Source organism: Peromyscus eremicus, chromosome 3, assembly GCF_949786415.1.
Source record: "Peromyscus eremicus chromosome 3, PerEre_H2_v1, whole genome shotgun sequence".
Lineage (NCBI taxonomy): Eukaryota > Metazoa > Chordata > Mammalia > Rodentia > Cricetidae > Peromyscus > Peromyscus eremicus.
The window spans coordinates 70312804-70329798 of NC_081418.1; the positions used below are offsets into that span (position 1 = coordinate 70312804).

General features: G+C 45.6%; 1 protein-coding gene across 1 annotated transcript; it reads left to right on the top strand.

Moving 5' to 3' along the window:
• Nucleotides 1-8736: 8736 nt before the first annotated feature.
• Nucleotides 8737-11762, top strand: Prr15 (proline rich 15). The gene is made up of 2 exons (XM_059256675.1): nt 8737-9168; nt 10693-11762. Exon 2 carries the CDS (start codon nt 10845-10847, stop codon nt 11214-11216), a length of 372 nt encoding a protein of 123 aa, XP_059112658.1. The 5' UTR covers nt 8737-9168; nt 10693-10844; the 3' UTR covers nt 11217-11762.
• The last annotated feature ends 5233 nt before the right edge of the window (nt 11763-16995 follow it).

The window sequence follows — 16995 nt, forward strand, 5'->3', positions numbered from 1 at the left end:
GATGTGTCCTCAGAGAGTGTGGATACAGACTCCGGCTCGCATGAATTTGTTTTCTTTGTCTAAAACAATCCCAAGCTGTGAACTTGTGGTGCTCCTGTGTGTTAGCTCCCCTGAACTCTTGAAGATACCATAAGTCATATTTTTTGTGCCTTAAATAATCCTACCAATAACCAGGAAATCAAAGAGCAAAATATGATGTTCAAGAATACCAAGAAATAAGACTCTGTGAGTAGGAACTGTCAGAAAAGACAAAATAAATAGACTTCTCTCTTAATTAGGGTTTCTATTGCTGTGAAGAGACATTTTGACCACGGCAACTCTTATAAAGGAAAAACACTTAATTGGGGTGACTTACATTTTCAGAGGTTTAGTCAGTTATCATCATGGCAGGGAATGGTGGTGTGCAGGTAGACATGGTGTTGGAGAAGTAGCTGAGAGTCATACATCTTGATTCACAAGCAACAGGAAGTGGTCTGTCTCACTGCATGTAGCTTGAGCATATATGAGACCTCATAGCCTGTCTCCACAGCGACACACTTCCTCCAACAAGGCCACACCTACTCCAACAAACCCACACCTCCTAATAGTATATAAGCCTTAAAGAAACAGGACACTATAATGACCTAACATAACTGTAGTAAAACTAAAGAGAATATTTATCAAAGATGTAGTTACAATGTATAAACTTGTGGGAGTCACTGGGAGTCTAGCTCCGACCTGTGGAAGGGTTTTTGCGGGGGAGGAGAGGGGAATGAGGAAATGATAGATTAAAAATATAGAAAGACATGATAAGAAAGACAGAGACACAGGATAGCTTCAGGAGGGCCCTGAATCAATACCCAGTCACCTTGAGGTTTATTCCAAAGGGCTTTTTATACAATGCCAAGGAGCAAGGCAAAAGACCTCCCCCTTTCAAGATCAAAGCACACTGTACAGCCAAATGTAGACCCTTCAAAACACCTAATAACCATGCCTGTGGCTAAATCATCCCATTATGCAGCCCTGCTGGGTAAAGCAAGCTCAGATTCTCTGTCCTTGAGTAAGGTCTTACTAGGAAGCCTCTGTGGGCCTCCACATAAACTAATGGAGAGATTTAACAGCTTTTTAGGTGTAGTATAAAAGAGAGGCTATATCATCATATGAATCAAAAGGAATAATCCAGAATATATCACAGAAAGCCCAAAGGGGTGGGGGAGAAGGTAAATTAGAAACCATAGCCGGACACACTAAGAAGGCAGATCAAAAGGAAGATGGAGACAGCTGGCAATGCTTGAAAAACTGGCTGAGAGTTGTCAAAACTGAGCGAAGAATCGAATTAACGAAACAATACAACAATGAAAAATAATCTGTATTTATGTACTGAATAATAGTAAGAAAATCTAAAACAATGAGAAAAATCTTAATAGTGGAGGGTGGCGTGGGGAACCAATTATATTTAAACGAAGTTACAGATTGACAGTTAAATTCTCAACAGAAATAATGCAAGGTGTGTGTGTGTGTGTGTGTGTGTGTGTGTGTGTGTGTGTGTGTGTGTGTGTTTAAAGAAAACAATGAGTGACCTAAAATTTGATACCATCAATGATGCCATTACCAGAATTGGAACAAAATGGCAGACAAGGGCTTAAAGAGATGCTCACCAGCTAACTATTGAGGAAAATACAAAGGGTAGTATCATGGTTAATCCGAATTGTCCATTTGAGGGGCTGTAGAAGCACCATAGGAACAAATCTCTGGGCATGTCTATGAGGGATTTTCTAGATTATGTCAGTCCACGTGGGAAGAGCCACCCTAAATATGAGCACCATTGTTCCACGGGTCTTGACTCCATTTCTCTCTGCTTCCTGGCTGTGGTATGAGACGTGACCAGCTAACTCCTGTTCCTGCTGCTGTACTTTCCCTGCTGTCCTGGTTAAGTTTGTTGTTGTTTATCATCTTGACACAATTTAGAGTTATTCCAGAGAGGAACCTTGATTGAGAAAAGGTCCCCACAGATTGGCCTGTGGGCATTTTCTTGATTAATGATTGATGTGGCTGGGTCCAACCCTGCAGGGTTGGAGTGGTACTGTCCCTGATCCTGTAGTGCTGAGTTGTATAGAAAGTAAGGTCAGGAAGCCATGGAGAGCAAGCCATAAACAGCACTCCACCATGGCCTCTGTGGACTGTGGCTTGGGGTGAGTAAGCTAAATAAACTCTTTCCTCCCCAAGTTGCTTTTGGACATGGTGTTTTACCACAGCAATAGAAACCCTAAGACACCTGCCAGGATGGACTGTACCCTGGAACTGTGAGCCAAAGCAGACTCTTCATTAAGCTGTTTAATCAAACATTTTGTTGTGGCAACAAGATAAGTAACTAATAGAGAGATATTTCAGAGAAATATGTTCTAAGGGAGATTATATGAGATATAAGGACTACAGAGTAATAGGATAAACAGAGGTCATTTGGAGGATGAAAGCAACGCGGGCAACTTTAATTTAATAATTTTTCTATGGAACGTGGCCTAGTGGAGGCAAGTGAGTTGTCACAAAGGTTTCACTGAGGTTACAGTGTGAGTGAAGGGCAGAGACTTTTTGGGAAGAGCAGAATGAAGTGGCTGAGAGCTGGTGTCATGTGACCATGTGGAATTGTGTCATATAGGGCCTGTGGGTCGTAACAGTTCATAACAAGAGGGCTCTATTGAGGGGCTGTAAGCATGGAGATCATTGTTGTGGAATATTATTTTAAGATGTATTACATTTGTTTATGCTGTGGAATATTTGTTTAATGATGGCAAAGATGTGTTGCATTCTTTTGTGCTGCATTTGTTTAACTCTGTGAAGCTGTGTTACTTTGCCTGTCTAAAACACCTGATTGATCTAATAAAAAGCTGGACAGCCAATAGCTAGGCAGGAGAAAGGATAGGCAGGGCTGTCAGGCAGAGAGAATATATAGGAGGAGAAATCTAGGAAGAGATATTGAGGAGTAAGTGAAGGAGAGGAGGACTCAAGGGGCCAGCCACCCAGCTACATAACCAGCAACAAAGTAAGAAAGAAAGAAAGAAAGAAAGAAAGAAAGAAAGAAAGAAAGAAAGAAAGAAAGAAAGAAAGACAGACAGAAAGAAAGAAAAAGAAAGGGGGAAGGAAGAAAGAAAGAAAGGAAGGAAAGGAAGAAAGGAAGGAAAGGAAGAAAGAAAGGTATATAGAATAGAGAAAGACAAAAGCCCAGAAGCAAAAGGTAGATGGGATAATTTAAGTTAAGAAAAGCTGACTAGAAACAAACCAAGCTAAGGCTGGGCATTCATAAGTAAAAATAAGGCTCCATGTGATTATTTGGGAGCTGGGTTTCACCCCCACCCCCACCCCCACCCCCGCCACCCCGCCAAGAGAAAAGACCAAAGAGCAAAGAATGAAACAACCAACTACATTAAGTGAGCACTCTGGGGACCATGCGGGTACAGGATGGATCAAGGACAGAATAGGAGAGGTTATGCAGATAGGTTCTGGTGAGTCTAGTGGAAATATGTGATGGTTTAGATTATAGAGGAGCAATGGAAGTGAAGGGTGGCAGGTGAGTGAAGAGGCATTTAGGAAATCAAGTTGACAGGCTTTGGTTCACACTGGGTTGGAAAGTAAGCAGAGGCAGGAGCTGAAGACATAGCTTTAGACTGAACATTTATGCTTTGCCCCACAAGCAATGATATTTAGAAGTGGGGCAGAATTAATGCTTATGTGAAAGACCATGAGCAGCTCCTGGAGGCCCATTTATGAGCAAGAAAGGTCATTGGACACTGGCCCTGCTGGCACCTTAACCTTGGGTTCCTCAGTCTCCAGAACAGTGAGAAATAAATGTCCAGCATCTGTCAACTTCCTAGTTGCGTTAGTTACTTTTCCCATCGCTGTAGCAAAATATCAAGAAAATCAACTTAAAGAAGGAAGGGACTATTTGGGCTTAGAATTTGAGAGCCTAGCTCATCATGGTGGGGAAGTCATGTGGCTTAAGTTAGGTTTCTATTGCTGGAGTAAAGACCATGATCAAAGGCAACTTGGGGAAGAAAGGGCTTCTGTCATCCTATAGCATATGGTGAACAGACGTCAGGGCAGGAACCTGGTAACAGGAACTGAAGCAGAAGCCATGAAAGAATTCACTTCCTAGCTTGCTCTCCTAGGCTTGCTCAGTTTGCCATCTTGTACACCCAGTAATAACACTGCCCACGGTGGTCTGAGCCCTCCCACATCAATCTTTAATTAAGAAAATGCCCCCACAGACTTGCCTATAGGCAATCTGATGGAAGCATTTTCTCAACTAAGGTTCCTCTTTCCAGATAACTCTAGTTTGTAGCAAGTTGGCCAAAAAACTAGCCAGGACATCATGGTGACAAGAATGTAAAATGGCTGGTCACATGACATCACAATCAGGAAGCAGAGAGAGATGAACACTGGTTTTCACTCACTTTCTCCTTCCCCCTTTTATTCAGTCTTAGATCACACTCCTTGAGATGGTACTACCTGTGACAGAGTATCTCTTAGGTGATGCTAAATCCAGCCAAGTTGATAATATACATTAACCGTCACACTAGTCTGTGGTACATTGTCATAACAGCCCAAATGCACGAAGGTCTTGCATTCCGGGTTGCACTATTACACAGGTATGGTGCCAGCCATTTGGACAGAAGATTCTGGAACAAGGGCAGATAATGGATGTGAGAGATGATGCTGAGAGATCCTGCTTTCCATGTATTTAAATTGATGTGTGTGTTGGTTACTTTTCCATTGCTGATAAACCATCATGACCAAGGCAGTTTATAGAAGGAAGATTTTATTGGGCTTTATGGTTCCAGAGGGATAAGAATCCATCATCGACAAAGCAGCAGGCATGGCAGCAGGAACGGGAGCTACGAGCTCACATTTGAGCCAGAAGCATCAAGCGAGAGAGCAAACTGGCTGTGAGGTGAGGATTTAGGCTCTGAAAGCCCACTCCTGGTGACATGCTTCCTCCAGCAAGGCTTTACCAACTAAATCTCCCCCAAACAGAGCCAGCAACTGGGAACCAAATGTTCAAATGCCCAAGACTATGGAGAAGACTTCTCATTCAAACCACTCCAATATGACTTAATGATGAAATCTCAAGGAACCACATAAATGCTCCATTTTGTAATTCAGAGAGACATGAGCTGAGGACACAGAATCAAGGCTCACCTTCTTGTAAATGATATTTAAGGCCATGCGTAAGACAAAGATGGTCAGGAGACTTAGGGCTGAATCTCAAAAAAATCCAAAGTCGTAGTGTTTAAACTCCAGCTCTGGTGTCGAGTTGCCTCATCCTGCATCCTGGCTCTACCACCACAAGGTATTCTACCCAAAGTACCACTTACATTCTCTGTGGTAGCTACTAGTTGCTGATGGGATTGAAAGAAAGAACACATAGATAGCAGGAGGCATGATACTGATCTCACTGGAATAGCAATAGACAGACAGACTGACTGACTGACTGACTGACTGACTGATGGACTGATTGATTGATTGATAGATATGGCAGCTTGCCCTGAGATTATCAATAGGAAGGAAGACTGAGAAGGAGCCACCATGGAGTGAAGGAAGAAGATGCAAAATAGTGGATGTTTTAAGAGGAAGCTGATGGTGTTGACATTGCAGATAGGTCAAAGGAGAGTGTCATTGTGTGCTTTCACAATCCCAGGGATATGGAGAAGCCCTGTTAGTGGAAGAGGCGGGTTGCCACACCTCCCTGTGAGTTACAACGAAGTGTATTAACTTCAGCACATGAAGACCATGCTTCTGAGAACCAGGCAGAAAAGAAATATGCTTGGTTCCATCTGAGAACCAGGGTGACAAGAAAGATGTTTGGTTGATTCCAACAAGAAGGAAGACTGGTTAGTGGAGAGATCTAGGTTAGCGGTGGTGTTTGCCTAGCATGCTCAAGCTCCAGGGTCGCATCTTCAGCAACATGAAAAGAAAATCAAAAAGGAGGGCCATGGACACCTGCTGCTGGAAGAAAGATCCAGCAGAGACACCACCACCCCTGCCCTGCAGGACAGCTAGATGGAGACCTAGCCAGTTCCTGTCACCAGCATTCTGCATGAAGTAGTTTGTGAAGAAGAAGAGGCTATGACTTCCAAACCTGTGATCTGGTGCCAGGACCCCTGGGGAACAGAGAGGGGAGTGGGCCTGCTCAGAGGGCTGGCTGTGGGGACTGACTTGCAGGGAGATCTGGCTCTGGACAAAATTTGGCCTCGCTTAGATCAACTGCTTAGAAAACCATAGGAAAGGAACATCTATAGATAGATGCTCCAGGGATGTGTCGAGGAGATGAGACGCTGCAAGCCGTAGATTCTCCTTTCGTGCCTGGTTGCAGTGCCCACTGTAAACAGTTAAACAAATCCAACAGTGATGTGAACGCAAAGAAAGCCCAATGGAACATGCAAGTGACAGAGCTAGAGGCTGTGCAGGAAAAGAGAAACGCACGTCCAGCTGTCAGAGGACAGGGGTGTCCACAGAGAAGGAAAGAAGAGAAGGAGAAAGGCAGGAGCTAAGGAAAGGAAGAAAGGATGAGGACAGATGTGAAGATTGGGGACAGCAAGAGCAAGAACAAAGCCTCACGACACACCCCAGCCCTCTTGGGGTGGATGATGGGATTTTGGTTTCTCCCATTTTGACTGGCATTATTCCTTAAGCATTTGCTCGGTACCCTTCCCAAGTCCAGCCCTATCGTAGAGACGTAAAGATGTGATCGGTCTCCCAGCCCCTCCAGACATTTCAGGTTTTCTAAGAGAGAATGTCAACTCCAAGCTCCAAGATCCTGATTTTAATTCCTAGTATCCAATATCTGCCTTGTAGAACCACATCCCTTAAGCAGGCCAGCATTTATTGTGCCTAAGAGAACAGCTGTTATGATTCTGTGTTGGGCCACATTCACAGCTACCCTTGGAAGCCTGTGTCGTGTTCAGCTGTCCAGCCTCACCTCCCACTTCACACCAGCCACTCAGTGCTCACATCAGCCACTCAGTGCTCACATCAGCCACTCAGCGCTCACATCACCTGCCTGTTCGTTGAGCCCTGAGATCCGCAGCACCCTTCACACCTTGAAGCTCCTGTACCTGCCATTTACCATGGGAGGCTCTCCATCTCCTGTGCCTCACTTTACCTTTCCATGTACCCATTCACCGCATGCAGAGGGTCATTTTGTTTACAAGGTGCTTCCACTCAACCCACAAAACAACAGAGACATCTGACGTTGTTGAATGTAAATAAGGAGCTGTTTCACTGAGAAGTGGAGCATCTGTTTATTGAGAAAATGCCTGTGGCTTTGTCAAAACCACACTGGATGAGGAGCCGTTCGGCAAACTAGTGGTTCCCCCCCCCTGCCCCGTGTCTTTCACCCATGTCCTCAACAATACTAGTTCCATAAATAGTGATGACGCCCCAGACAAATTTCCTCATCATTTGGCATCTTCCTCTGGAGAAAGTCCTCCCCTAAATGCTGGCAGCTAGTCTTTATCCAGCACTAGTGTTATGATTTAATGTCCCCACTTCAGAACCACCCCAGAGGAGTCTGATTTGGTGCTATGCCACAGTTTGAGGCCAGCCTTGGTTACATAGTGAAGTGTTATCTTAAAGAAAGGAAGAAAGGAGGAAGACAGGAAGAAGGGAGAAAGGGAAGGAGGGAGGAAGGGAGGGAGGGAGGGAGCTACCAATCTCTGGTAAGAAACAAATCACTTTCAAATACACAGAGCTATGTTCATTGTATTTTTTAATTGTACCCAAACGAAGGAATCAACAGAGTCCTTGTATTTTTCTCCTCCCTGGTGTATTGAAAGTCTCTATAAAATTCCTGCCTATCAAATCTACATTGCAAGGGATTTGAGTGGGTGTTCTGTCTCCCACCAGGTTTATTCTGCGGAAAGCGCTGCCTGGACTGCATATCTTAGAGGACAGGAGTCCTGCTTGTATGTCCATGAGCTCAGAGACCCCAAGAATTGCTCTTTCAAGACATCCTGCAAGGTGGTGGAGCAAACTGTAGCTTCCCCTTCATTAGAGAAATGTCTCCTCTAATACTATTTTGTCAAATAATCACCTAGCGAAAGCTCTCTGCACAGTGATGGAGCCCACTGATTCACTCTCTCGGTGGCTCGGGGCTGGAATTATATGCTTTGGGGGGCTGTCAGTTCGTGGACACCCAGACCTGAACGATGCATAGTAGCAAAGGCACTCAGGCATGGTAAGAACCCAGAGCCAACAGACTGCTGTCACGTGGTGGTTAAGCTAGAGTCAAAACTCCAACTCTGTTCCTTTTCGCTTCAGCGGGCAATCCTGGGCAACTGTTTAACCTTCGAGTGCCAAGATTTCCTTGCAGGCCTGGAGAGGGTCACAGCGCCTGGTCCTGGGGTGTTGTGATGAGCAAGAGAGTTAACCTACCTAGTACTAGGAATAGCGCCCAATGGCATCAAGGACATGCTTCGCAACATTCAGCCTTTTAACTACGGGCTTTTGAAACTCTCCAACATGTCCGAGTTTGGATCAGCGCTTGGAATTAGAAAACTTTGAAAGCCTGGGACTCAAACCACAGAGCAAGAACGGAACACGGACAGGGCGCGGCTCAGTACAGTTTTTTCTCCAATCAGAATCCTCAAGGCTGAAACTACGTATGAGACCTTGTCCAATCTGGTCGCTAAGAGGGCGGGATCACCAGCGCCTACCTGCACCTGTAGCTGGGTGGCTGCCTCCCGTCCCCCCCTGACCCTCCCCGCCTCCGTGGTTCTAGTATCTTCAGTCCTTTGGCCAGCCACCAGCAGGTGGGCAGATGTCTCTGCGTGTTCCTACGGACGCTCAGGAAGAGCGAGTGCGCAGGAGTCAGCAGCCGAGGTCCCATCTCTCAGCGGTCCCGGAACAGCTCAAGCAGGGAAAAGGGACGCTCCCCAGAATGTGAGATTCCCACCAGGAAAGGCTGTCTGTTTGACAGCCCCTACGACCTACGCGGACCGTGCTGCCACCCCGAGTTGTCCTTTGAGTGTGCGGGAGTCAAAGGTGTTGGGCCAGAGCAGCAGCAGCGATTCCTGCATCTCTTCGAGACGGCGCCAACCTGCACCCAGCCTAAGCTTCAGGCAGCCCCGAGACGTCCTTTAGTGCTCTGAGAGTCAGCGCGGCCCGGGGTCCCGGTGACCCTGGAAGCCCCTTCAGGTGAGTGAACCAGTGTCCCTCTGAGTCTGACGAGACAAACCCTGGCCCTGCGATGCCCCTCGTGATTGCTGTCCCGCGCCTCTCGGTGCCCCTCCTCCTGCTGCCGGAGGAGAGGCCCCAGAACGGTGCTCTGCCTACTTTTACATTATTTGCCATCTTTTCCTTGTGCGATTCTCACAAAGCCTTTCCGTGCACCGCACGTTGATCACTGTGGAGAAGAAAGTGTCGGGTGGAGAACCGAGGCGTTGTGGCTGCCCACCGCCACCATTAATACATGCCTTGGGGCACGGGTTTGTTTTTCCAATCTGCAAGGTAGGAGGGAGAACGGTGCTTGCAAACCCTACCTCTGACGGTGCCTGAGGGTGTAGGCGCCTTTCATAGGGAAAAAACTTTGGGTGGTTTTGCTTTTACGGTTTTCGAGTCCCAGCCCGAGTGTGTCCTCTCGGCATCCTGAGGAGATGGGGCCGGGGGCTGTTGCGCCGCCTCCCGTAGGCGCAGAGACTTCCTTTCTCCGGCAATTCCGGGAGAACCTGCAAGAACAAACGCAGCCCAAGAGTCCCTCTTTTGAGCACTCGCGAATCCGGGCGTAGGATGCAAAGAGCGGAGCTCCAGTGCCCTGCCCACTCTCGGTGGTCCTGTTCAGTTGCAGGCGCACGGGAAGTGTGCGAGTAGTCTGGCTTGCAGTATTAGGGGGTTGGGAGCTCCGTTATTCAATGTTTGGGGGTGGAAGAATGTTTTTCTGGAGTTCTGGTTGCGCTCTCTCCTTTGGAGGATGGTATCGCACAAGGCAAAGTACCAGAAGTCTTTAGTTTATAACTAAGATGATTGAGAACTGGAGAGCTAAGGGAAGGGGGGCTGGGGCCCGCGGCCTTCCTACCATCGCAATATTGGCCTCCAGGGAGTAAAAGGAAGAGTGGGGTGGCAGGTTTTCAAAGGCAGTTAAGTCTAGACGGTCTCTGAAAGTCACAAGGCAGAAGCAGTTTGGTGTAAGCACAACAATATGCTTGTGCATCCGACTTTCTCACTTGGATACACTCCCAAGCATCACCACTCAACATCGTAGGGAAAGGTTTTAGATAAATTTCAATCTGTTTGCCTGATCTTCACTGTTCACCTGTAATTGGCAAGATACGCTAGGTGGTCCCGCCCCCTGCCCCCCCTCCCCATTACTCCCCTTTATGGTGCTCCTGTGAAGAAAGGCCGTTCTAGGGCAGTTGGGCGCCTACAGTGGTCCTTATACAGTCAGGTGGAGTGGCAGCTGGCCAGTAATCCCTTTGGAGCCAGGCTGATCAAGATGATCAGGACCTCCCCTGGGTGGCTACTGCCCTTACTCAGGAGCTAAGGCAAAGGTTGAGGCCAGGAGTTCAAGGTGTTCAATCTATAGATCAGGCGGTGTCCTGCTGGAGGCCCCTGGGTCCACCGAGCGCCCTGCGGCCCCATGGCTTGGAGCCCCAACTCAGAGGAAAGGAGAATGGGGAGTCTGTTACTTTGACCAAGCCAAGTTTTGTTTTCCTCCCTGTGCAGGAGCGGATTCCCACCAGGCAGCCTGCCTGCCAGCGTGGAAGAAACCTGGAAAGGCTGGAGTGAACAGTCTTGAGACCACGGAGAGAGGAGTGGCGTCCCTGGCCCAGGCCCTTCCCCACGCGGGGCGACCGTGGTCCCCAGGCCTGCGGGCCATGGCGGACAGTGGCAGCTCCACCAGCAGCTCCAGTCCCTGGTGGAAATCACTAACCAGGAAAAAAAGCAAGGAGGTCACTGTGGGGGCGCAGCCTCATGTTCAGCCAGAGGCCGAGGACCAGTCACCACCTCACTTGGATCGGACTAGCAGCTCTCGAGAGAACCAGCATTCTGATGTCCTTGGGGACACCGGAGAGCCTCCAGATAAGTTGTGTGAGGAGAAATCCGGCAATAGCCGGCGCAATTTGAAGATCTCGCGCTCAGGCCGATTTAAGGAGAAGAGGAAAGTGCGCGCCACACTGCTTCCTGAAGGAGACAGGTCCCCTGAGGAGGCTGACTTTCCAGATGACCCCCAGGAGGACAAGCAATAGCCTGAGCAAGCTTCTGAGAGAGAGAGAGAGACAGAGAGACAGAGACAGACTATTACCCAAGTTCAGAATATTCAGAGGCCCAAGGCCTTCAATATTTACATTTTTTCTAGAAAGTGAAATGTCAGCTGAGTCTTCAATACTCCATGATCAAAGACGAGTAAGTATTTATTTGTGGGAAGGATAGGTATCTGCTTCCGAGGAAGTCGGCTTTTTAAAAAGTTATTCTGAGGCCTCGCTGTTGTTCCCATCACCTGTGGAAGTGAAAAGGCTGAATGGATCTCTTGGAGGCAATAAGTATGTAATCATTTCTCCCGCTTCCCAGATGAGGAAGCCGTGCTCTTACCGAGAACTCCAGAGAGCAAATTACAGTACTGTTTTCAATGACTGAGACATGCACTTTAGGGTACTACCCTAGATTTATTCCTATGTGAAGGGGTGGGAGAGAACCCCCCTCCTAGTTTAGAAGCGTTGAGAAGATTGTTTTAAATGAGGACTGCAAAGCTGTATGCCTGTTTATTGTGCACTATTAAAACTGTTGAACTGTAAGACCTAGGGTGACTTTGTATTTTTTTTCCTATCCTGACTTTGACACTCATCATACTCTGAAACAGCATGCAAGGTCCTAAGTGACAAGGTTAATTATTGGCCACACACAGCTGCCATTGGAGAGCTGCTGGGCAAAGAACTTTTCTAGAAACCAGCAACACCCAGCTGGAACAAGTTTGCCAGATATTTCAATTTGCCAGCCAAATTCAGTGGAAGGGAGGTACCAATTCACACTACCTAAAGTCTCCTGTTCGCCCTGTGCATTTCCACAGAGTACCTCACAAAGCCAATAATGCGTCCTTTTCAGTACCCATTGTGAACCTCACCAGAATTCTCCCAAAACATTTTAATGCACGGACTGCGCGCATTCGGTCTGTGCAAAGCTGCCTTCCCCACCCGGTGCTTCAAAGCCCATCTCCTTCAGTTTGAGTCTACATTTATCTAGTTTCAAAGCCTTTGATCTGTCAAGCTGAGGATTCTTAACAACAACAGCAACAAAAAAATCTACCTGCTTGCTTTTATTATGAACTTCAAGCAAAGGAGGAAATGAATACCACCTGCTTTCAGCAAATTGCAAAAGAGTATTGTACCCTAGAGAGAGGCAGCGAGAACTCTTCCCAGCACAAGCTGCTTCGTTTACAAACAAATGCAGAGACATCACCCTCACCAAAATGTGTGTCGTTTTAGTCAATAACAAGGAAACAGGTGGATATGATGAAGGCTAAGGTTTTGTTGTTGTTGTTGAATTACTTATTTATGAAATAGTAAAAAATGTTGGCTAGGTAAAGAAATCTCAGAGCTATTTGATGAGGATGACTAAAGTGCATTGAAATTAATGACGAGATTGGGTTCCACTGTACATAATGGAGTTAATGATCTGATACCTCAGTATCTACATACCTAAGACCTTACTCAGAAGGAAATTGCTGGAGATTATTTACCTGGCGATTACAAATATCTTACATTAGAACGGAAAAAAAATGCATTTTCTTGTTATTGTTGTTTTATATTCTTTGTAAGCATGACAAAACTTTTAAAGTGCATTAAAAACCAGAAAGTATGTGGCCAGTGTCTCTGGGAGGTGGGCTTCTTGGATGAGGAAGATTTCCCATGGTTGTAAGTGGACTTCCTAGTCTAGATTCAAATGAAGAAGAGTTGAGAACTCGGAAGACTGTGTAGGTGAGTGTGAGCTGAGTGAGCGGTGCAGATGTTAAGGAATAAGGTTCTGGAGAAACTTTTCAAGGCATTTCAATTTCAGTTTGTAGGCAATAACAAAAACTAGAGTAGGCACCTATGCAAAATGTCTTCTGCTCTCAGGACAGTAAGTCAAGGCTGTTCTCATCTACAAAATTAGGTCTGCACTTGAATAATTCAAAAATCTTATACTTGTGCTTCCATCAACTATTGTTTTAAGAACTATCTTTCAGGACTACAGAGATGGCTCAGTGGTTAAGAGTACACTGGCTGCTCTCTCAGAGGTCCTGAATTCAAATCCCAGGACCCACATGTTGACTCACAACCATCTACATCTGTAGTCCAATGGGATCTGATGCCCCCTTCTGGGGTGCAGATCTGCATTCAGACAAAACATCCATATATGTAAATAAATTGGCCTTTAAGAAAAAAAAACTGCCGGGCGGTGGTGGCGCACGCCTTTAATCCCAGCACTCGGGAGGCAGAGCCAGGCGGATCTCTGTGAGTTCGAGGCCAGCCTGGACTACCAAGTGAGTTCCAGGAAAGGCGCAAAGCTACACAGAGAAACCCTGTCTCGAAAAACCAAAAAAAAAAAAAAAAAAGAAAAAAAAAAGAAAAAAAAACTATCCTCCTCTTTCTTCAAAATTCCTCTAAATCCACAAACACACTGGCATTTTCCCAGCTTCCGTGTGTGGTGTTGGACCCCATCCAACTCTGTAATTGCATGGATATCCAATAGCAGGCCCGGAGCAGTAGGACTTAGGAACATGACATCCTTACCCCACGATTCTGAAAGGAAGCCATGCTCTCGGCAGTTATGACTGTGAGTGCGACTCACAGTCTGCCGTTGAGGTTTGTAATTACATCGTTTTCAAATGCTCCTGAATTATGCATCAGGAAGAACACACTGATTTAATCCCAAGCCAGGGAAATCTGAAACCACACAAAATTGATAGGATAATAAGATCATGAGTAAGATGAGATAATCTGACAAAGTGTCTTTCTGGGATTTGTATGCTTTGCAGGGAATTAATTACACTCCCAGACTTCCAGCACTTCTTAAACCTTGCAATCTTACAGAAAACAATAGGAAACTGGTACAGAAGGAATTTGGAGTTTATTGGATTAGAAAATTTGGTTTGCTGTAAATATACTTATAAGTGAAATTTCACTCCCAAATTTGGAGACCAGTACAGAAAATTTACTACTGTGCCTTCCAAGGGATGGGAAAGGAAACACAAAAGTCCAGTGGTGTGTTCCCTACCCAGTCTTGTAACCATGGCGACTACACATGGATAGTTTTGCCTGGGTGAGTTTGCAAAGTTGGTGGTTAGCAGTGACTCGTATTTCAGGTCCCCTGGCTGTCCCTTTGTGTTTGTCCTTCTGTTGCTCACCCAACTCTGGCTTTCACTTCAAAAGCCCTGGGACTCAGTTCTGCATATACAGGGACGTACTCAGGTTCAGCATCAGCATTTGGGCAGTTTTTTTGTTTTGTTTTTTGTTTTGTTTTTTTTTTATTTTGTTTTGAAACACTATGTGAAGTTAGCACCTCTGGTCCTGCCCAGTCTTTGTAGAAGAAAGATGTAAAACTGGTAGTGAGGAGGAACATCTGTCAAAGCCTTATCAGAAGTAGTTTCTTGAGAACATATTGATGCTTTAAAACAAATAAATCAAATAAAGAGCAGAAAGAATGTCAAGTAAAAGGTGACAAAGAAAATAAGCGACTGGGCATAAATAACCAGGGACCAGGAACCTTTAATGAAAAAAAAAAAAGGAATATTCTTTTTTCTAAGGCATTGTAAGCCACACTAAAAGCCAGCACACAAAAAGCTAGCTTAGTAAATATACTAAGCTGATTTTTAAAATTTGAATAAAGTTTTTTATTATTTAAAAAAAAGTGTTGGAAAAAATACCACACACAGAAAAAATAATCAGACCCAAAGTCTATACAACGCAATGAACTTTCATACAATTAGAACAATCGTTCAGCAAGAATTACTCAACATCCTTAGCCATCAGGAAAATGCAAGTCAAAACTACTGTAAGATACCATCACTTGTCAGAATGGCTAAAATCAAAAACACTGATGACAGCTTATGTTGGACAGACTGTGGAGTAAGGGGAACACTCCTCCACTGCTGGTAAGAGTACAAATTTGTACAGCCACTTTGGAAATCAGTATGGTGGGTTCTCAGAAAATTAAAAATCAATCTACTTCAAGACCCAGCAATACCACTCATGGACATACACCCAAAGGATTCTTAATCATACCACAATTGCTCAATTATGTTAATAGCAGCATTATTTGTAATAGCCAGAACCAATAGCTAGAAACAACCTAGATGCCCGTCAACTAAAGAATGGATAAAGAAAATGTGGTACATTTACACAATGGTGTATTGCTCAGCTGTAACAAACAATAGCATCATGAAACTTCCAGAAATGCATAACAAATATTGATCCTTTAACCTCTTTGAGATCTGTTGCATGAATCAATCACTCTGGGAGGGGGAATAGATAAGATCACCTGGGTAAACTGAGAGAAGAGGGAAGAGGGGAGGGAATGGGGGATGAGAACATGAAGGAACAGGATGGTTGAGTAGAGGGAGGGATGAAGAGGGAGAGCAATGAAGGACATATCTTGATAGAGGGAGCCATTATGGAGTTAGGAAGAAACCTGGTGCTAGGGAAATTCCCAGGAATCCACAAGGATGACTCCAGATAAGACTCCTAACAATAGTGGAGAAGGTGCCTGAACTGGCCTTCTCCTGAAATCAGATTGGTGAATATCCTAACTGTCATCATAGAGCCTTCATCCAGTAACTAATGGAAGCAGATGCAGAGACCCACAGCCAGGCACTGGGCCAAGCACCTGGAATCCAGTCGAAGAGAGGGAGGAGGGATTGTATGAGTGTGTGGGGGGTGTCAAGATCATGATGGGGAAAACCACAGACACAGCTGACCCAAGCTAGTGGGAGCTCATGAACTCTGGATTGACAGCTGTGGAACTTGCAGGGGACTGAACTAGGTCCTTTGAATGTGGGTGACAGTTGAGTGGCTTGGTCTGTTTGTGGGACCCCTGGCAATGGGACCAGGATTTATTCCTGGTGCATAAACTAGCCTTTTTGGAGCCCATTCCCTATGGTGGGATGTAACTAGAGTTTTCCTGCCTTGCCCACAGTCAGGACAAATCTCTGTCACCCGCCAGTCCCACAGCCGCTCAGACCCATTCAAGTAAACACAGAGACTATATTGCTTACAAACTGTATGTTCATGGCAGGCTTCTTGCTAACTGTTCTTATAGCTTAGATTAATCCGTTTCCATAAATCTATACCTTACCACATGGCTCATGGCTTACTGGCATCTTCACATGCTGCTTGTCATGGCAGTGGCTGGCAGTGACTCCTTCTGCCTTCCTGTTCTTTCTTTCCTCCTCTCTGTTAGTCCCGCCTATACTTCCTGCCTAGCCACTGGCCAATCAGTGTTTTATTTATTGACCAATCAGAGTAATTTGACATACAGACCATCCCACAGCAGTGGGACACCTTGCTGAGCCTTGATGCAGAGGAGAGGGGCTTGGTCCTACCTCAACTTGATGTGCCAGACTCAGTTGACTCTCCATGGAAGGCCTTACCCTCTCTGAGGAGTGGATGGGGGGTAGGGGGGGAAGTGTGGAGGGGGAAGTGGTTGGTATGTAAAAAGAAAAAAATCAAAATAAAAAATAAGCAAGAAACCAAAACAAAAAACATTAAGATGTTAGTGCTAACCCCTTTTCCCCACAAAAAAAAAAATAGGCATTCAGAATAGAAGATGATTTTTAAGTCTTTTCGTGAAATATTTTATAAGAACTATATTAAATTTTAAAAGTTTTGGGGGGACAAACTGATCTCGATACCAAATAGAAAGTGGGACCATGTTTTCCAGAAACAATTGTGGAGCTCATTGTGAAGTTGTTGACAAGCCCACTGTCCCGTGGCAGCACTGTCCTTGTCGCCTCATCTCGGCCCTTCCTGGCTCCGTATTCCCCTTTCCTTTTAG